General features: G+C 47.4%; 1 protein-coding gene across 18 annotated transcripts in view; it reads right to left on the reverse strand.

Moving 5' to 3' along the window:
• The window catches only part of DST (dystonin), a 513,682-nt gene that overhangs the window by 100,806 nt on the left and 391,366 nt on the right, over positions 1–21,510 (reverse strand). For all 18 annotated transcript variants that reach the window (XM_070456721.1, XM_070456720.1, XM_070456704.1 and 15 more), the window contains 8 exons: positions 19,866–20,022; positions 18,446–18,572; positions 15,519–15,581; positions 14,614–14,855; positions 13,637–13,766; positions 10,792–10,991; positions 8,894–9,389; positions 5,362–6,833 (listed from right to left, as the gene is read on the reverse strand). In XM_070456721.1, the coding sequence (XP_070312822.1) occupies positions 5,362–6,833; positions 8,894–9,389; positions 10,792–10,991; positions 13,637–13,766; positions 14,614–14,855; positions 15,519–15,581; positions 18,446–18,572; positions 19,866–20,022 (2,887 nt within the window). The remainder of the gene's footprint in view (positions 1–5,361; positions 6,834–8,893; positions 9,390–10,791; positions 10,992–13,636; positions 13,767–14,613; positions 14,856–15,518; positions 15,582–18,445; positions 18,573–19,865; positions 20,023–21,510) is intronic.

A 21,510-nucleotide genomic window follows, 5' to 3' on the forward strand; every position in this document is an offset into this window, starting at 1 on the left:
CAGGGAGGCCTGGCGTGCTGTGGTCCATGGGATTTCGAAGAGTCAGACACAACTGAGCGACTGAACTGAACTGGACTGTAGCCCACCAGATTCCTCCGTCCATGGGATTTTCCAGGCAAGAATACTGGAGTGGGTTGCCACTTCCTTCTCCAAGTGTTATGCGTGACACATAGAAGCACACAATAAATGTTAACTGTTGTAATGGTTATTTTTCAGAACATGTGCACATTAACACACATACAGAAAACAGAATTAGTGACTGTGTAAGCTACCATCTTTATTACCATAACTTTCTTGTTCTTTTTTACCTATGGCAATGGCATACCAAATGCAGATAACTGTCTCCTTGAAAACTTTTATTTCAGTCACTGGGTTTCAAGACACTGAAGGTATGTCATGATATTACTATTACTGAATTTCATTAAAATCAGTCAACTCCTTCCAAAGTAATCAGAAAACAAATACAGCATGTCAACTGGCTTATTTCAAAAGACACGATCCCTTTGTTTTTCTTCACAGTCAAATAAAACAATCTCTGCAGCCATGAATGGTATGGGTGCGTATTTAGTGCCTTTCAGTTTGCAAAATACTTCCAAAGAAATGGTGATTTTTTTTTCTTATAAGCATTTGAAGCAGTGAAAAGAGATGAGGCTCACTCTTTTTTTTTCTACACAAAGTCACAGAAACCTAGGGAGACGGTACCACTTCATGAAGGCAGTGAACAGAGCCAACTTGCATCAGTGCAAAGACCATCTGATCACTGTCACGTAAGCATCAAGTCTTGCTTGCTGGGCTCCACAGAAATTCCAGAGACTCACTCCTCAGAGCCTCCACCCAGTCTTCCAAGTTGCAATGGCCACAGAATTTTGTTTTTCTAATACAGGATTCTCTTACATGAAACCTTTATTTTGCAAACCACAAGCATGACAGTGTGACAGAGAAATGAAGGGAGTTAAGTCAACAGTGAGGCTGCTCCTTCCACCTCCAGAATCAAGACCCAAATTCAGAACCGCAGGTTTTTAAGCCCTGCAGGGACGAGGCTTCAAAGGTACTTCACAAACAGCAAATAATCATGTTAGTAACAAAGAAGAAAAAGAAGCTACTTTGAAGTTACTTTTCAAAATTCAGTCACCTAAAAATAATGTCATGAAAGAGAAGCAAAGGAAAGACATTGTCAAGTACAGTAGCGGAGAATTTTGAAGTCTATTTGATTTATATTCATTTCTCCTGGGAAATGATTTCTAGGTTTGCAAATTCTGTTTGTATTTGATCCTATCTGATGTTTCATGGGCTGGCAGTGGGACTCAGCGTCACACAGGCCTTTACTGCAAAGCAGAATGAACCACGTGGATGGTCCCCCAGGCACTCCACGGGCTCCCATCAGTCCCAAGCAGTGAAGGCTGGGCAGCCGGGACCTTCCCTCTATCCACATCCAGATGGGATTCTGTGCACAACACCCTGAGCAAGGTCACATCACTGACCTAGGCCCTGGCACTGACCTCACCACCCTTTCCCGCATCCCACTGTCAGGCATCACTGCCACTGCTGGTGAGAAATGTGTACTCCAAGTGTACAGCCCCACGTGTACTCAGTCTAGGTGTACAGCCCCACGTGTACTCAGCCCCAGTGTACAGCCCCACGTGTACTCAGCCCCAGTGTACAGCCCCACATGTACTCAGTCTAGGTGTACAGCCCCACGTGTACTCAGCCCCAGTGTACAGCCCCACATGTACTCAGCGCCACATGTACTCAGCCCCAGTGTACAGCCCCATGTGTACAGTCCCACATGTACTCAGCCCCAGTGTACAGCCCCACGTGTACTCAGTCCAAGTGTACAGCCCCACGTGTACTCAGCCCCACGTGTTCTCAGCCCCAGTGTACAGCCCCACGTGTACAGTCCTACGTGTACAGTCCCACGTGTACTCAGCCCCAGTGTACAGCCCCACGTGTACTCAGCCCCAGCATACAGCCCATGTACAGTCCCACATGTATTCAGCCCCAGTGTACAGCCCCACGTGTACTCAGCCCCAGTGTACAGCCCCACGTGAACTCAGTCCAAGTGTACAGCCCCACATGTACTCACCCCACATGTACAGCCCGATGTGTACTCAGCCCAAGTGTACAGCCCCACGTGTGAAGTGAAAAGTCTCTCAATTGTGTCCTACTCTTTGCAACCCCTTGGACTATACAGCCCATGGAGTTCTCCAGGCCAGAATACCAGAATGGGTTGCCATTTCCTTCTCCAGGGGATCCAGGGGATCGAACCCAGGGATCGAACCAGGGTCTTCTGCATTGCAGGCGGATTCTTTACCAGCTGAGCTACCAGGGAAGCCCCACGTGTACTCAGCCCCAGTGTACAGCCCCACATGTACTCAGTCTAGGTGTACAGTCCCACGTGCACTCAGTCTAAGTGTACAGCCCCACGTGTACTCAGCCCCAGTGTACAGCCCCACATGTACTCAGCCCCAGTGTACAGCCCCACGTGTACTCAGCCCCACGTGTACTCAGCCCCACGTGTACAGTCCCACATGTACTCAGCCCCAGTGTACAGCCCTATGTGTACTCAGCCCAAGTGTACAGCCCCACGTGTACTCAGTCCAAGTGTACAGTCCCATGTGTACTCAGCCCCAGTGTACAGCCCCACGTGTACTCAGCCCCATGTGTACTCAGCCCCACGTGTACAGCCCCACGTGTACTCAGCCCCATGTGTACTCAGCCCCACGTGTACAGTCCCACGTGTACTCAGCCCCAGTGTACAGCCCCACGTGTACTCAGCCCCATGTGTACTCAGCCCAAGTGTACAGCCCCACGTGTACTCAGTCCAAGTGTACAGTCCCATGTGTACTCAGCCCCAGTGTACAGCCCCACGTGTACTCAGCCCCATGTGTACTCAGCCCCAGTGTACAGCCCCACGTGTACTCAGTCCAAGTGTACAGTCCCATGTGTACTCAGCCCCAGTGTACAGCCCCACGTGTACTCAGCCCCATGTGTACTCAGCCCCATGTGTACAGCCCCACGTGTACAGTCCCACATGTACTCAGCCCCAGTGTACAGCCCTATGTGTACTCAGCCCCAGTGTACAGCCCCACGTGTACTCAGCCCCACATGTACTCAGCCCAAGTGTACAGCTCCACGTGTACAGCCCCACGTGTACAGTCCCACATGTACTCAGCCCCAGTGTACAGCCCTATGTGTACTCAGCCCCAGTGTACAGCCCGTGTACTCAGCCCCACGTGTACAATCCCATGTGTACTCAGCCCCACGTGTACAGTCCCACATGTACTCAGCCCCAGTGTACAGCCCCACGTGTACAGCCCCACGTGTACAGTCCCACATGTACTCAGCCCCAGTGTAGAGCCCTATGTGTACTCAGCCCCAGTGTACAGCCCCACGTGTACTCAGCCCAAGTGTAAAGCCCCACGTGTACTCAGTCCAAGTGTACAGCCCCACGTGTACTCAGCCCCACGTGTACAGTCCCATGTGTACTCAGCCCCACGTGTACAGTCCCACATGTACTCAGCCCCAGTGTACAGCCCTATGTGTACTCAGCCCCAGTGTACAGCCCCACGTGTACTCAGTCCAAGTGTACAGCCCCACGTGTACTCAGCCCCAGTGTACAGCCCCACGTGTACTCAGCCCCACGTGTACAGTCCCATGTGTACTCAGCCCCAGTGTACAGCCCCACGTGTACTCAGCCCCAGTGTACAGCCCCACGTGTATTCAGCCCAGTGTACAGCCCCACGTGTACTCAGCCCCAGCGTACAGCCCATGTACAGTCCCACGTGTATTCAGCCCCAGTGTACAGCCCCACGTGTACTCAGCCCAAGTGTACAGCCCCACGTGTACTCAGCCCCACATGTACTCAGCCCAAGTGTACAGCCCCACGTGTACTCAGCCCCACATGTACTCAGCCCAAGTGTACAGCCCCACGTGTACTCAGCCCCAAGTGTACAGTCCCATGTGTACTCAGCCCCAGTGTACAGCCCCACGTGTACAGTCCCACGTGTATTCAGCCCAAGTGTACAGCCCCATGTGTACTCAGCCCCACGTGAACTCAGTCCAAGTGTACAGCCCCACATGTACTCAGCCCCACATGTACAGCCCCATGTGTACTCAGCCGAAGTGTACAACCCCACATGTGAAGTGAAAAGTCTCTCAATTGTGTCCTACTCTTTGCAACGCCTTGGACTATACAGCCCATGGAGTTCTCCAGGCCAGAATACCAGAATGGGTTGCCATTTCCTTCTCCAGGGGATCCAGGGGATCGAACCCAGGGATCGAACCAGGGTCTTCTGCATTGCAGGCGGATTCTTTACCAGCTGAGCTACCAGGGAAGCCCCACATGTACTCAGCCCCAGGGTGCTCACAGTCCCATCAGAAATAATTTACTCCCAATCGCCTGGGGCATGAGCCCAAAATCTTAAGTTCTATAGACCCAGGATTACAACAGGGAACTCTGCTTTTAAAAGAGGAACTTGGGGGAAAAAAACTAAGCTAAAAAGGAGAAGATGACCATGAAAAGGAAAAGACTGTAATTCACCACGAAAGAAAACGCGAGGACACAAACACGAAGAGCACACACGCGTGATGGGTGGACAGGCCGGTCTCCGTGGTGGAGCTGCGGGGGCTGTGAGCAACGTCAGAAACCAATGCCCACTCCCCTGGAGGCTCAGCGGTAAAGAATCAGCCTGCCGACGAAGGAGACGGGTTCAGTCTCCAGCACAGGAGATCACACACGCCATGGAGCAGTAAGCCTGGGAGCCACAGCCCTCGGGCCTGTGCGCCAGAAGGCAGGGGTGCCCACTGCTGAGCCCAGGCACCCGGAGCCAGTGCTCCAAGACCACAAAAGCCACCACAATGGGACGTCCGCGCACCGCCTCTGGAGAGCAGCCCCGCAAGCAAGCAAAGTGCCTGCATGGCAACAGAGACCCAGCACAAATGTAAATAAATAAAATTAAAAAAATAAACAGACACCAGCTTTCCAAGCACCTTGTGACTTCCTAGGTCATCTCAAGCCTGAGAGGCCAAAGCAGAAGCCGAAGGACCCATCCCACCTAACGGATGCTCATGTGAGCCCCAACACTGCCTGGTGATCCTACTTGAAGATGCTACAAAACAGGCCACCTCCTTCTCTGTCAACCAGTCAAGTCTTTTTTTTTATGGAAGTTTTATTTTTTATTTTTTTATTATTATTATTATTTTGGTCAGGCTGCAGGACATGTGGGATTTCTGTTCCCTGACCAGGGATCAAACCGGTGCCCCTGCAGCGGAAGCACAGAGTCTTAACCACTGGGCCAGCGGGCAGTCCCAGTCACATCTCTGAATAACCAAAACACAGAATAAAAAGGAAGCACTCCCTACCTTGAACACATCGAGTTGTTGATTAATTGTCTCCGTTTCCATGCCGACAGGGCCCTGAGACTCCTCAAGCTCCTCAGCCTTCTGGAGCAGAGTAGAAAACTCCTGCAGTTTGCTGTAGAATTCCTCCAGACGCACAATGGTCCCTTCGACCTGCTCTTTCCTGGCTTCTGCGCGGTCCCAGAGCTTGTTGCACTGTTTGCTTAAAGCCTCCAGGTCCCGCTTGATGCCGACGAGGTCGGGAGAGGCTTCCTCTGTGGCCAGCATCATCTTGCAGGTCTTATTGGCGTTGGCGTTGTTTGCGATGAGTGCTTCCAGCTTCTCCAGGAAGGTTCTGATGGCCTCCTTCTGCTTCTGCAGTGTCTCCGCATCTCTCCCCACTGGGGCCATGCCGTCCAGCTCATCATCAAACTCCGCGAACTGAGAAAACATCTCTCGGATGGTGTTCTGGAAATGGCCAATGCCCTGAAGCTTGGTTTCTAAGAAAGAGCACTTGTCGTCCACCTGCTGGCTGAGGGCGCCGTGCTCCTGCGCTAAGGTCTCCGCTTGGAGCAGCACCTCGGAGGTGCCCTTGGAGTCGGAGGCCTCCGCCACAAGGTCCCGGGCCAGCCCCTGGGCCAGCTCCACCTGTGACTTCAAGGTCTGGAGGGCTTTCTGCTGGGTCTGCAACACGGTCAGGGACTTGTTGCTGTGAGCCTGGGGCCCCAGGGAGTCGTGCACCGCGAGCTGGTCCTTTGCACTCTGAAGCTGCCGCTGAGCTTCTTTGGAAATTTCCTGGAACTCTTTAAACTTCTGGGCCATGTTCTCGAGGGAGAATTTCTTCCTGTGCACCTGCTCAGTGACCGTGTCCACCTTCTGGAGCAGGCGCTCCCTCTCCTCTGCCACTGCCTCTTGGTCTGCCTCACAGACGCCGAGCAGGCTGCCGGCGGCACCGCTCAGCTGCTCCACCAGCCCGAAATGCTGGTCCATCTCCTTCTGCAGGGCCTTCAGCTGGGCGAGGGCGTCCTCCGTCTCGGCAGGATCCAAGCTGCACTTGATTTCCTCCAGGCTGCCTTGACATCTGTCTATCCACGGCCTGAGCGTGTCCACGTGCTCTTTATACTTGAGGGCTTTCTCCAGCGTGTCCTTCACCCTGTCTTCTCTGTCCTTCACCTGCTTCTGCAATCCATCCCAGTTGGTTTTAAGAGTGTTCAGTTGTAACTGCAAGGCTACCTTCTCAGACCCTTGGGTTTTCAGTAACAGGTTTTCACCTTCTGCAATGGTTTTCTCATAAAGGTGAGACTGGGCGGTCAGCGTTTTCCTGAAGTCTTTCTGATCTTTCGCTAATGACTCCAAGACCTCGACTTTGGCAGATATTGGGGGAGACTTGTTTTGTTCTTCCTTCTTGGTATCCAGCCAAGCCTGGAAATCTCTAGACATTTGCTGAAATTGGTGAGAGCTGGCACAGGCTGACTGAAGGTGCTCGACATGGGTCTCTAAAAAATGAAATCACAGACAGGTTTATTTTACATCGAAATGTTGAATGAACCGGTGAAAAGCCAAGGGAAAAACCACCAAATCAAAACACAGAATAATCTAAATGCAAAGACTACTAGCACTGACATTATGCAGAAAGAGAGGGTGGGAGGGCAAGAGAAGGGCTCTACAAGAAGGAGCGAGAGCTTCATGGCCGGAAGCCACAGTCACCTCGATCCCAGGGCAGAGACGTGATTACTGTTCAAAGCTCCAGGTGATGCTGATAAACAATTCACCCCTTATCAGTTGTGACCTTTCCACCTCTGTGATTTTTCCCCACTTCGGCCACACAGCACGCAGGATCTCAGTCCCTGGACCAGGGACTGAACCTGTGTCCCCTGCATTGGGAGTGAGGAACCTAACCACTGGACCACCAGGGACGTCCCCACCTGTGTAATTTTACCCATCGCTTGGGGAAAATAGGCAGTGTGCAGCAACTACAGAGTTCTGGGTTTCAATCAGCCTGTTATGAGCTGCAGGGCCCGGGGCGGACGACGGAAGCCCACGGTCTCATTTCCCCAAGTCTGAGCCAGCAACGCTGACAGAATCTGTCTCGGGAGTAAGGGGACCAGGCATGCACTTGAGCTGAACGCCAGTGATGGAGCAGGGCTCCTGACGACGATCATCACCACCGTGATCGTCACAGCTCACATCTGCTACCCATACCACGTCAGAATCACGGAGCAAGCCCAGAAGGGTCACTCTGATCAGTAAACAAATCCAATCCATTATTAACAAACATAAACCTGGTGCTGAGTGTTCCTCCGCAGACACACACAGAAGCCCGCGAACTCTCCTCTGCCCGGCCCTTCTCCGCCCAGAAACACTGTGGCCTCAAACCCCCCCGGCCCAGAGCCACAGGCCCAAGGACAACAGCCGCGGCAGGCGCCAGAGGAACAGAGCAGGGTGGCTCTCTCCCACGTGTCTCTCAGGGGAAGCTCCCATGACAGAGCCAGATGAACTAACTGCGGGCAAGAAAATGACACCAAGCCTTTTTGATAACTGTTCATCTCCTTTCCTGATGAAACAAAACTGACATAGCACAAACGTCTACACTTCTGAAAAATCAATTCTTCTATTTTTTTTTACTATTATCTTCAAAATGAAGTATAGGTGACTTATGAAGTTGCGTTAACTTCCGCTGTAGAACACAGTGATTCAGTTTTACATATATACACATGCTTTTTCATATTCCTCACCATTATGGTTTATCCCAGGACACTGAATACAGTTCCCTGTGCTATATAGCAGGACTCTGTTGTTTATCCATTCTGTGTTATATCCTATGCTAAACCATAATGGAAAAGAGTATTTAAAAAGAATGTGCGTATGTGTGTGTGTGTATAAAACTGAATCACAGGCTTCCTAGGTGGCTCAGTGGAATCCACCTGCCAAGGCAGGAGACTTGGGAGACACAGGTTCGATCCCTGGGTCGGGAAGATCCCCTGGAGGAGGTCACGGCAACCCACTCCAGTGTTCTTGCCAAGAAAACCCCATGGACAGAGGACCCTGGCGGGCTACCAGTCCATGGGATCACAAAGGGTCAAAGATGACTGAGCACACATTCATAACTGCATCACCTGCTGCGCAACACCAAAATTAACACAGCACTGAAAATTAACTACACTCCAATAAAAACATTGTTTTAAACAGTATGCATCTGCTAACCTCACACCCCACTCCATCATTCCCCTATCCCTCTCCCCTTGGCGGTCTCAAGTCTATTCTGTCTGTGATTGTGAAAAGCAATCGGGGGCACCTGAGATTTGTCCGGGCCAGCTGTGCGGCGGCCGGCGCCCACCCTGTATCCATCCCCCTGGATCTGCACAGACCCCACCCCCACGCCGTGTGCCCACTGGCCAGGACCTGCCCTCCGCGTGCCCGAGACTGCCTCCTCACACGCGCTTCTCACTGCGGGCAGGTTCTCTGTAGGGGCCTGATTCCCCCGACAGCTTGGAAATGGCTCATTCATGGATCCCGCTTTCTCGGACATACGTGCATTCACAGAAGACATACAAACCTGCTTTTTGCTCCAGATCCTTAAACGACTTTAAGACGCCGTCCAGCTGCCGACTGAGCTCGGCTCTCAGGTACTCTTCTCGGACCAGGGCCGCTAGGTCCTCGCACAGGGCCTGCGCCGCTCTGATCCGCGTCCCCTCCTGCTCCACTGCCCGCTGCAGCTTCTGGGCCGTTTCCAGCTGCTGGCTCATGGCATCGGGGTGTGCGCCGCCGGCCACGCTGCTGCTGAGCTGATCGTCCAGGCCGGCCAGCTTCTCGGACAGGCTTCTCAGCAGGCTCTGATACTGCGTGCTTTTCCCAACGGCCTGGTCGATGCGGTCACACCTGTCCCTCAGCTGGCCCGTGAGGCTGTCCCATTTCTGGGTCACGGCCGCCAGCTGCTCCTTCACTATCCCGTGGGAGGACGGGTGCTCCCCGGGTCTGTGCAGGATGCCCCGGCCGGCCGCGGTCAGCTGCTCGTACTGCGGCTTCCTGGTATCGAACTCCTGCAGGAGAATCTGAGAGAAGGAGACAGCGAGGGTAAATGAGCACACAGACGGCCGGAGAACGAGTCAGAAAACACGGCTTTACGTTTCCACGCAGAAATGACAGTTAATTATCTAGCTTTTATTTTTGCTTTTGCTACTGCTTTCCTAGTTTCTATTTCAAAGGCAGTGCGTTTATCGTAAGCTAAACCCAAAGGGCAATGCTGCTTCACTGAGATAACACTTGGTCTAAAATAACATCCCCCGAAGGGGGAGAAACAAATTAATATTTTTGCTAGTCTGGGGAGAAGGAACAGCAATTCATGCACAAGTTCTCACACACAAAGGGAAACACTGTGTTTAGACAAGTTCACATCACCCTAGCACCAAATCTCATTTTTCCTACTTGTCCTTTTCTTTTTACAGGAATTTTTGAATGCTCTATAGCATTTTACACCCCCCCCCAAAAAAAAAAAAAAGCACAGTGATAACAGTATTAGGCTATACTGACTCACGGTGCAATGATTTACAAAGATTTCTTTTTAAACCTAAGATTGATATGTAGGCTTTTTTGCAAAGATTTACCCAATAAATCACATTGCTTAAAGTGTACGGGCTCACAGAGGCTTTCAATGTAAAATGAATGATCTCCAAATTGTCCTCCTTTTAATGTAACATTTTGTCTATCTCTGGGAGACCATGGACAAACACTTCTTCTCAAATGTTTCTTTACCTCTTTTGCTTACAGTCTATTCAGATGAAGAACGTACAAGCCTAGAACAGTATGTGACTCAACTGCCTGGACTGATTTGTATTTTCAGAGCATGGATCAGCCTCCCCGCACTAAAACCACCACCCGCACCGAAAGACGCTCCCTGAGACCCCAGCGGCACTCCTACGATCACATCTGACTCACATTTTATTAGTTTTTTCCCGTGTGGATTTATCTGCTCATAATCAGATGAGTCTAAGTAACCTTGTGGGTTTCAAGGTTCCCTCTCTGCCTCCCTTCTTTCTCCTCCTCCTCAACTCGGGGCTGTTCTGAATGACCTTTATAAGTTTCATTATCTACTACCACAATCAAAATGAATCAAACTCCAAAGGAGTCATTTCTAAACAACATAACTAGCTTCTCATAAAAATGCTATTGCTTATGCAATCACATTAATACTTCAAAGAAGGTCCTCTTTAACAGGGGTCTGTACAAACCACAATATGACTGAGACGGTCAAGGGACCTGACCATCCAATAGGCTCAGTGGACCATCAGGGGTGCTCCGGAGCTTTGCTCCTCTGAGGTCCCATCAGCATCACACGCGCACCTCACGGGCGTCTGATACATCACAGAGGCCCACCCGGGCAGGCAGAGCACACACTGTCCAACGCTAAGTTATTTCTCATGAAAACACCCATCTTGCTACGTCACGGAGACTCACCTGCACCTGCTGCCTCTGCGTGTTCAGCATATTTGGGTCAATTGACAAGGGCCCAAGGACACTGACCATCAGTTCTTTTTCCACAAGCCACTGTTTTAACTGAGCCTCCACAGTCTGGAACTGCGTTAGATTATTAGAGGATTCTTCCAGCTTTTGTTGTCTATCAACTGTCAATTGATTGAGTTCTTGCCACTTAGAATCTTAAAAAAAAAGAAATAAAGGATGCAACAGAGGTTAGGTTTTTGCACATTTAACACAACTATATCTTCATGAAGGTTACATAACAGAACTCAAAACGATCCCCAGTGGCTGTCATTCCACACTCATGACTCTCCTCATATAGTCTATTAAAGAGCCTGACCTAAGGGTTCATTGCATTTAACAATACAGACTTTATGGTCCTGAAGGTTGTATGTCAGCTGAAGTATAAGAAAAATGAATTTGAATCTGATTTTGGAAGATGTTGTAAATTATGGGATACTCCTAAGAAACCTCACTCCTTCTAGAAGTCCTGCTGAGTTTGTTTATTCACCTAGAACTGACCTACTAGAACAATGAACACATATCCTTTTCTTTAGAAGCAAACCGTCAATGACCAGTTCGAGGTAAATGACCCCCAAGTACGTGTACCCACGGCTGCTCGGAAGTTACACCAAGAAGTCTCACCAACCCTTTAAATTCAATATTGGAAAAGAAAAAAAAAAAGCTACGATATTCCTATCTGAATGGGCAGATTTTTCCAGCTTTTAGATTTTTCTTGAAGGTTCTTGTCTCATACATCATGAGATGCAATAGTTAGATTTTTTTCATGACACTCCTAAGTCCTTGATCACCAAACCTTAAACCCAGTCCTTCCATTCCCAACACCCGAACTCCACATGGGTCCCGACCCTGTTTCGCCCAGACCAGTGGTCCTCAAACTGGAGCTACGTCAGAGACCCCTGGAGTCTGCTCACACCAGACTGGGCCCACCCCGGGGACTGAGGAGCAGGTCTGAGCGAGGCCTGAAGGTGCGTGTATAACTCGGCCCGGGGTGCTCAGCTCTCGCTGCCAGGAGCGCGTCACCTGCACCCCCAGCCCACCCAGTTTACCGGGCTCCAGCACCACCCGGGACCCTCAGCTTCAGCGAACCTGTTCCTAAATAATCTCCCTTAGACGTCACTCGACACGTCACTCCTGGGCCCAAGCCTCTCAATACGTCACCCCCACCAGGCAGACGGCAAAATCTAACCACCTCTGCGTGACCCGCAGAGGTGCCCCAAACTGGCCCTGTCTACTCATCCCAGAGTGTCTGTCCGACTCTCGTCTGCGCCGCTGACCTCACACCCTCTTCCAAGCTGGGCGGGCGCACTGGGGCCCTTCTGCCCACATGCTCCATCCTGCCTCAGGACCCACTGGGTCTCACCCTCTGCTAGGATGCCTGCCTGTAGGCAGACATCGGCAGACACCCCCGCCCAGCAGACAGAGCCCTTCCTGAAGCCCAGAGATACTGACCATCCCTGAACACCAATCACTCCACAATCACAGAAGCTGTGATAAGCTGTGACAGACTGCTTTCCAGCCAGCAGAATATACCACAGAGCTGCTTTTCCTATAACCCAACCCCTGAAACCTTCCCTAAACGACATCATTCTATACAGCCTGTTCTAGTCAGTCACAATCTGACAGCAAAACAATGCAAGTAAACATAAACGAAGAAGGAAAAATATCAAGATCTCATCAGGAAGCTTTTTGAAACATACATTCCTCACTCCCAGCCCTGTTTTAAATGCTTTGATAATATTCTCCCAAGTAATTCTGATACTCTAGGCGACAGTCACTGAAATAGGGCCCAATTAATTATAAAGCAACAAGAGTTTCTATCAAAATAAACCTTTCAACATTAAGATCTTTTAGGATGCCTCTTTTTTTTTTATTGCAATAAGCTGATTTACAATGTTATGTCCGTTTCAGGTGCACAACAAAATAAATCAGCTACACGTGTAAGGATGAGTCTTATTAAACTGCAACGTACTTCAAAACACCTAAGTTCATCAGAGCACATCTAACTCTAAAGAAAGGCCAAGGTTTAGATAAATATAACGGAACAACTGACAGTGAAATGATGTTTGTGACACGGTAACACACTCACTTCGTGCCAGTGTTTGTCTGAGCTGCATACACACCGACTCACTGAATTCTCCAGACAGCACTATGACGTGCAGAGGATGACTCACTGTCTTACGCTCATTTCAGTATCATCACAATAAGGAAAGGGGGTGATACGACAACAGGCACTGGGGAGGAAATTCTGCATCTCCGAGAACTGAGCACGTAGGGACAGGCTGGGAATGTTCACAGCACCCTTCATGAAGAGCGAGCCCCGGCCCCGTGGGGAGCGGCCTCCAGGGGCCCGTCAGGAAAGCGCCCGGCAGCACGAAGCAGAGGCTGGCAGGGTCCCCCCGGGAACTCCGTGTCAGAAAAGGGCACCCACCTTTTCCAGAAAAATAAATGAAAAGGACTCTCTATACTAAAATATAACCAAGCATAAAAAATTAGAAGCACCCAAAGTCTAGCTAAAAAAAAAAGACCGCAAAGAAAACATGTGACTCAGTGCACAGCGCTGTATTAACTAGTATCTACCTTCTTTGTAAATATAAATTTTGTTACTGTGTTTAGTGAGAAAAACAAAAGATATGCCAAGGCCCAGCCCCAGACAACATGAAATGACGCTTCTGAAATTGCAAAAATAGATTCTGAAATGTGGAAGCAAATCTCAAAGTCAGGGAGACTGTCGGATAGATTATGATTTTTTTAAAAACGCCTGGGCTTCTGTTCGAGGCCTCTGGTGTAAGTGGTGACGTACCTATATCCGTCAACATCTGCTTCCACCTGGGGGCCTCCGGAGCGTCTGGGTTCTCCTCCAGCAGCTCCGTCAGCTTGTCTTTCAACTCCTGTACTTTGTTCACATTTTGCTTCAGTTCTGCCTCAAACAACTAACGAGGAAATTTTAAAAAGTAACTGCATTAGAGTATGGCAACGTCAAAAGACAAAGACACAATTATGAGAGAGCACTTTTTTCTTTAACATGACCAAAGTAGGGGAAAATATCCATGGTCAGAGGTTGAAGTGAGTGAGGACCGGATCCAGGAGTCAACTATATTTTCTTTTCCTCTTTGTAACTAGTCTTCAACTAGCTGATAAAAGAACCCCAAAGAGGAACGTGGGAACTCACCCCACCACCTGGGAAGAATTTCATATATTCTCAAATCCCTTCGGAAAAAGGAAGATGACACCACTAAGACTGTAATTAACCAAAAATCAGTCTCGAGAGAGGTTGTAAGATTTGAGAATCTACTAGTGAATGAGCAGCATTTTGGATAACATATTTTAGAGCTCAAAGATAAGTTAGTCAACTGGAGACATTTTGCCAGCGCGGCCAGTGTACAGAACCATTTTTCTAACCCTGACAGCTGTAGAAAGAAATACTATCTATTAAAGAAAGGGAAAGCATGAGCTCCCCTATTTTATACTGGACAGAACAGACTCCTAATACACCTAGCCTTAAGTACATCTTTTCCAACAAGGACTAGCTAAAACCCCAGACTTGAGCTGGAAAGTCCAAGTTGCTTGCACCCTACGGCTCACTCATCTTTATAACCTCTGTGGGTAAAAACAAGTGACTGTTAGGATCCATCTCTACAGAAAGGCACATGCTTAGCTGGCCCACGACGTGGGGACGGTCACAGAGCAGGAAGCCAGAACCGGCCCGTGAGCCCGAGGGCGTGTTCTGGGCACTGGTCCCTCCCTCGCACCTCCCGTGGACGGACCCGCAGAGGATACCTTGTTCTGTTCGACCTGGCTTTTCACAGCCTCGGTGTCTGTAGGTGTGGGTGCCTGGTGCCACTTCGTGGCAGTGCTGCCCATGGTCTGCAGCCACTGCATCATGGCGCTGGACTCCTCCTGAGCCTTCTGCAGTCTGGAGAGCTTGGTGCTCAGCTCGCCTATTTTGTCCTTAAGCAAGAGGCCAAGGTCTTCATAGCCATGGCTTATGTCAGTCATATCCTTTTTAATGGATGCTAAGCCTAGATGTAAGAAAAAAAATTAATATTGACACATTTTCAGGGTATTTAGAGCTCCAGAAATAAAAATTGGTTTTACGTAATATTTCCTTCTATTGGGTTGATCAAAAGTTTGTTAGGGTTCTTCAATAAGACGTTACTGAAAAGCCAGAACAAACTATCTTGGCCAACCTGACATGTGGTCAAGATTAAGTTTACTATGATAAAGTCATAGTGTTTAGAACTAAATGTCACTATCATCTTACAATGCTACTTCATGACCCATACACACAGTGTAATACCAGTGAAATGAGATATTTTAAATGGAATAAACTACCCAAGCCATGAAATGTTACATACTAATTCCTCAGGTATCAAATTAAAAAATATCTCAAACAATGTTATCCGAAGTGAGAAAATACCTCAAATTAACCCAAAATAAGGAAACATAAACCAAATGCCAAACTGAATGACCAGACTTTACCCTCAAATGCACGAAATTGCATACAATGTTACATAAATATGTTATTTATGGAGAACATGATTATTTTCATACCATTTTAATTCAAAATTTGAAATTTTGATAGAACTATTTTTATTCCTACAAAGATTTTCTCTTTCTCAAAAAAAAACAAAAAAAACAAAACCAAGTTATTAAATCAAGAAGCATTTAAAGCTACTATTTACCTTTATTTGCCAAAATGTCCTGAGTATCTGTGGCTGTTCCTTCACCATTTAATATTACTCCACCTGCAAAAATATTAAAACTGAAGTCACCATAGACTTCTGTCATATTGCATGTGTATTAATAGCAGGTGGCATTAAAAAAAATAGGCGCTCAGTCGTGTCACACTCTTTGCAACCCCATGGACTGTAGCCTGTCAGGCTCCTCTGTCCATGGAATTCTCCAGGCAAGAGTACTGGAGTGGGTTGCTATTCCCTTCTTCAGGGAATCTTCCCCACCCAGGGATCAAACTTTCCTGAGTTGCAGGAAGATTCTTTACCATCTGACCCACCAGGGAAGCCTCGGTGGCATTAAAGCAAACCCCATAAATAGTAATTATTTTAAAACAGTATTATATTTTAAAATTTAAAATACTGATTCAATTTCAAAATTAAACGAAGGTTTAAAAGATCAAGCTATGTCCTCTCTTCTGTATAAAATTTACTCCTAACGTCATAACATGATCAATTTAAACTCCAGAGTTTCAGAAACTGTAGATTACTGACACATTAATCATTAAACTATTCATCTGTAAGACAATTCTGGGGTGATAACTGCTTTAAAGCTGAAGTTATTTTAGTGATACAGTCACTGAAGCACAGAAACCGGTTACAGCGTGTATTGCTTGAAGCATGAATGCCTGACGGACAGAAGAACATCCACCTCAATGTAAGGAACTGGAACTGTCTGCTGCAGTGAGTCTTTTCATGGGTTTACTGGAGGCGGACTAATGTAAAAAGACATGAAAGAAACCCCACTGAATCAATGCAGGGAGAGGAGATACAGGAGCTGGGGCACTGGCCCTGGTGTCCGTCCCGCCTGAGCTCAGATCAGCCCACTGATGACCCCGTGGGTCTGCATCCAGCCCTCCCAGGAGCTGGGGCACTGGCCCTGGTGTCTGTCCTGACTGAGCTCAGACCAGCCCACTGATGACCCCGTGGGTCTGCATCCAGCCCTCCCAGGAGCTGGGGCACTGGCCCTGGTGTCCGTCCCGCCTGAGCTCAGACCAGCCCACTGATGACCCCGTGGGTCTGCATCCAGCCCTCCCAGGAGCTGGGGCACTGGCCCTGGTGTCCGTCCCGCCTGAGCTCAGACCAGTCCACTGACGACCCCGTGGGTCTGCATCCAGCCCTCCCAGGAGCTGGGGCACTGGCCCTGGTGTCCGTCCTGCCTGAGCTCAGACCAGTCCACTGACGACCCCGTGGGTCTGCATCCAGCCCTCCCAGGAGCTGGGGCACTGGCCCTGGTGTCCGTCCCGCCTGAGCTCAGACCAGTCCACTGATGACCCCGTGGGTCTGCATCCAGCCCTCCCAGGAGCTGGGGCACTGGCCCTGGTGTCTGTCCTGACTGAGCTCAGACCAGTCCACTGATGACCCCGTGGGTCTGCATCCAGCCCTCCCAGGAGCTGGGGCACTGGCCCTGGTGTCCATCCCGCCTGAGCTCAGACCAGTCCACTGATGACCCCGTGGGTCTGCACAGACACATCCAGCCCTCCCAGGTGCTGGGGAGAGGAAGACCTGGCTCATGAAACCCCAGTGGGGATTAAAGACAGTCACCCTACTGCCTAGAAACAGGAACTGCTCGGTGAGTGGTAGTAATTATTTCTCTTGAATTCTATAAACATCTAGCATCGCTATCTTTTTCATAATCAAAATATTTTTTAAAAATCAAGTAAGACTTTCTCATGTGAGTACGCCTTGGCTCTCTCTCCAAAACACATTTCCCCCAACTAAACACATGAGAGCAAGCCTGAACAAAAACACTTAAATATCTGAATCTTTATCTAAGTGTTGGCCCCTTAAAAAAAAAAAAAATCACACATCATGGTGTTTCAAATGAAGTGAAAATGCCCTGTAGAAACTCAAGATTAATTCCTATCATGCCTGGGAGTTGTTAAAGAGCAGGGAAAAAAATGTTTTTTGCTTACTACAAATACAAAGAGGACATGAAGAACTAATATAAAACACCACAGAATTCCTTCCCTTTAAAAAAAAAAAAAATCAAAACCTTGACATTTCAGGAAATCTGATTATGAGAGAAAGGAGCGATCATCACACACATATACTGTCAGTATTGCCTGAAATGGGATTAATAGAGCAGAATAAACTGTGTGGGGAGAGGGGCCCAGCTGAACGCCAGCCTCACAATGGGGACAGTCGGCAGTGGAAAGAGCAGATAAACCAGAGGATCCTCAGAAACCCTCAGAATAAAGATGCGAGATCTGCCTCAAGTCTACTCTTGGATTATTTCAAACCTGATAGTGACAACAATATAAATATGCCTTAAACTTAAAACCCTATCTACAACTTAAATTTTAGAACCCTTATTTATATTAGACTCTCCCTTTCTGTTGAGAAGCATGATAAGACTGTGATTCAGACATGCTGGCTAACATAAGACAGGACTGTTTTCTTTGGGAATAAAGGAATAAAGCAGATGGGAATAAATTAAGAGAGGTCCACTTGACAAAAAGAGAAAAAAAAGCAAAGCCGTTTCCTCCCCTTACTTCCTTCTTTCCCAGGAGAACAGGCACATTTCTTTATCAAATATTTCAAGTAGAATTTCTACATTTCCATCAATGAAGGTAAAAACAAACAAATTGGAATCTAATCTTTCCCCTTTCCCAACATAATGCTCCTTATTCTTACAGATGAATTTGGCTACATTTTAAATTGCAGGGAAACCTAAGAGATCTGAAATCTGAACAGTGCAGACACTTTTCCTGGCAGCATTTAGTGTGTTTAGACATGTCATATTTCTTGTCACTTTCCCTTTGCATTTCTGAAGTTATCTTATGCATTAATTAAAAGAAATAACATACACACATGAAATAAACATGGGTGGACCCAACTCTTATGGGTCTTCCCACAAACGCAAACAATGCACATACCTGATTTAACAGCTGCTATGGCCTTCGCGGGGGTTGTCACAGCACTTATCAAGTTACATAGTGAGTTCCCACTGCTGCTGACTTTCTGAATCTCTGGTGTTTTTAAGCTCCACTTCTCTTGTAATTTCTTGAGATATAAAAATACATTATTTTTCAGTCTTAGTAATCTCTTCCAAGTTACACATTATAATTCAGGGTCTTAAACATATCTTCTGACTTATGGGAGAGTGGATGGAAGAGAAGGACAGCATCTCTATTCACTTCAACAGCCCAGGTGACTGTTAGCACTGTTGGTAGTGAGGAGTGGGGCCAGGTCCATCCTGAATTCTGCCTCCAGCCACAGTGGAAGCTGGGTTACCCCCAGCTGCCATGAGTTCCAAAGTAACTGTCAACTGTAAGTCTGCAAACAGTACTAGGCCAGAGACAAGCTACAAGAAGAAATGTACTAGAAACTGTTCTTAAAAATGTAAATTCAGAATTCCATTTAATAGTGAATTTTAATTATCAAAATTTCAATGAACTTTTTAATATCTAAAACTCATCCTATTATTTTCTTCCAGCACTGGAATCAATAAACAGAACATACACTTTTTAACTTTAAATAGTATATAACAAAGGAGATTCAAGCAACCCAACAAAATTTTAAAAATAAAAATTAGACTACATGATGAGCTTCAAACATACAATAAACAGTTGGAATAAATATAAGGACAAAAGAAAAACAATAAACGTGCATATGTTAAATAATAAGATTCAAAGTAAAAACACCTCTATTTTTATATAAAGCATATAAATGATGAATAACTGAAATACTCATGTATTATTTACTCAAATTATACATCCCTAAAGCTATCACAAAAATAATAAAAATAATGAAATCATAGAAAGGCACTAGATAAATATCATTTAAAAGCAAACAAAAATAATGGTAAAATTTCAGTGATTTTTAAAAAATACACAACTTCACAATTTGGAGTAGAAATCTTGCCATAACCAATCCTAAGTTTTAGACCTGAGTCAGATGACAAAATATTCAAATAACTTCTATCTTCAGATACTGGTTGGAGTGATTATATCCAAACTAGGGTGAAATGCAAAACTGAAGAAAAGCACCTCTTATTAACACTATGAGAAACAGTATAAAAAAACAAGTGAAACTAAATGGAGACGTGGGGGGAAGAAACCTGGACCACTCGGCAACTCACTAAGGCATCTCCATAAAAAAGCAAGCTGACTGCAAGTCTGTGTCCTCTAAAGGTTCGGTGAAACCCATGTCATGATTCCCAAATTTCACCAAAATACACTGTATATTCATGAAGATCTAACATGAACAGGAAGCCTCTATTCCTATGAAAAGGAAACCTGTCATTTCTAACATCAGCAAATGAGAACTTAGTATCAAATACAGACACTGATTCACCTTAGTTTCTTCCAAAGATTTCTGCAAATCTTCTGCACCAAAAGAAGGCTGCACAACGGGAACTCTTTCTGTGGTTTCTTTTATCCATGATTTTAATGATTTAACCAGGACTTGAAAGGCATCCATCTGTTCTTGACAAGAAGATACTGCTTCTTTCCTAGATCACAAACATTGACGAACTTAAGCCACAAAGGGAGAGACTCCAAAGGACTCATAACTAATAAACAAATTATTACTCTTATATCAGATTTAACATTAAGGAAAAAGATCTTCGCCCATGCACATGCCAACCCTGAGAGATAGAAGGAAAGACTTCCTGGGTGCAAGGGAAATCAGTGAAGTCCTTGTCTATGTTTTCAGTGGACTCTGCAGACCAAGACAGAACGGTTATGATGTCTGTCACCCATATGGAACAGCTCTCTACAGCGCTACACAAACTCTAAAGGCCAGAGAAACATCTTTAACATGATTTAGAGTCAGTATGCTTTCATCTGTCGGCTTTATACTGTGCAAGACGCCAGCAGGCTGAGAACCAGAGGGAAACCTGTCACCGACGGGAGGGAGACACAGCGCCACCCAGTGGTGCCTGTGCCGCATTACAGGCCAGGCCAGCTCAGGCCAGCTCAGGCCAGCCCAGCCCAGCCCAGCCCAGCCCAGCCCAGCCCAGTCGTGTCTGACTCTGCGACCGCATGGGCTGCAGCACGCCAGGCCTCCCTGTCCATCACCAACTCCCGGAGCTTGCTCAAACTCATGTCCATCGAGTCGGTGATGCCATCCAGCCATCTCATCCTCTGCTATCAATTTAGTGAAGTAAACTGGTCAATTTAGTGAAGACAAACTGGTCTTCAATGGACATGAACTTAGACAAACGCCAGGAGACGGCGAGGAACAGAGAAGCCTGGCATGCTGCAGTCCATGGGGTCGTGAAGAGCTGGACATGACTTGGCAACTGAACGACAAATCGGGTCTTTGGAGAGGACAGGACTGAGTTTCTAAAACACAAGGTGAGACCTAGCGATGCTGAATTTTAATGGATGCCTCCCCCACAGGTACTCAGAAAGTTCCATGGTGAACTGTACACAGACCTCCCTGGACACTCAGCACCAGAGATTGAGGGCACCCGCCTGGCACATGCACAGCTCTGAGGAGAGGTCTGGCATCTGGATTTGAACCCCGGACACTTTGTGGATCGTGTGTGCTCATGTGCAGGGGTGTGGATTATCAGCAGAAAGTCCGTGGCTGCTAAACTAATCACTGAGGACCACGTGGTTTTACCACTGGGTCCATTTGACAGAAAAAACCTAGACTTCACCCAGGGAAACCAAGATTATTTCTTCTGTGCAATGTGAACTAAATGGGATGGAAATGATAGCTCTGTGAGTGGTCCACACAGCATGCAAAAGTTTCAGGTAGAGAATTCTAAAGAAATAAAAAGAGTTGAAAGAAAAATGGCTACTTTCTATCTTTTGGGGGGGGGGGGGAAGGGGAGGCTTCTGTAAGAACTCTGGCAAAACCAGATATATATTCTAAACTAGTACAAGATCAACAGTATATTCAATAAAAGCTCAGTCACAAGGCTCACCCCTTTGCAGCTTTTTACCTTAATTTAGGTTCACATTTGTATCTTATCTTGTTTGTTCATGGA

The sequence above is a fragment of the Odocoileus virginianus genome, chromosome 27 (genome assembly GCF_023699985.2).
Source record: "Odocoileus virginianus isolate 20LAN1187 ecotype Illinois chromosome 27, Ovbor_1.2, whole genome shotgun sequence".
NCBI lineage: Eukaryota > Metazoa > Chordata > Mammalia > Artiodactyla > Cervidae > Odocoileus > Odocoileus virginianus.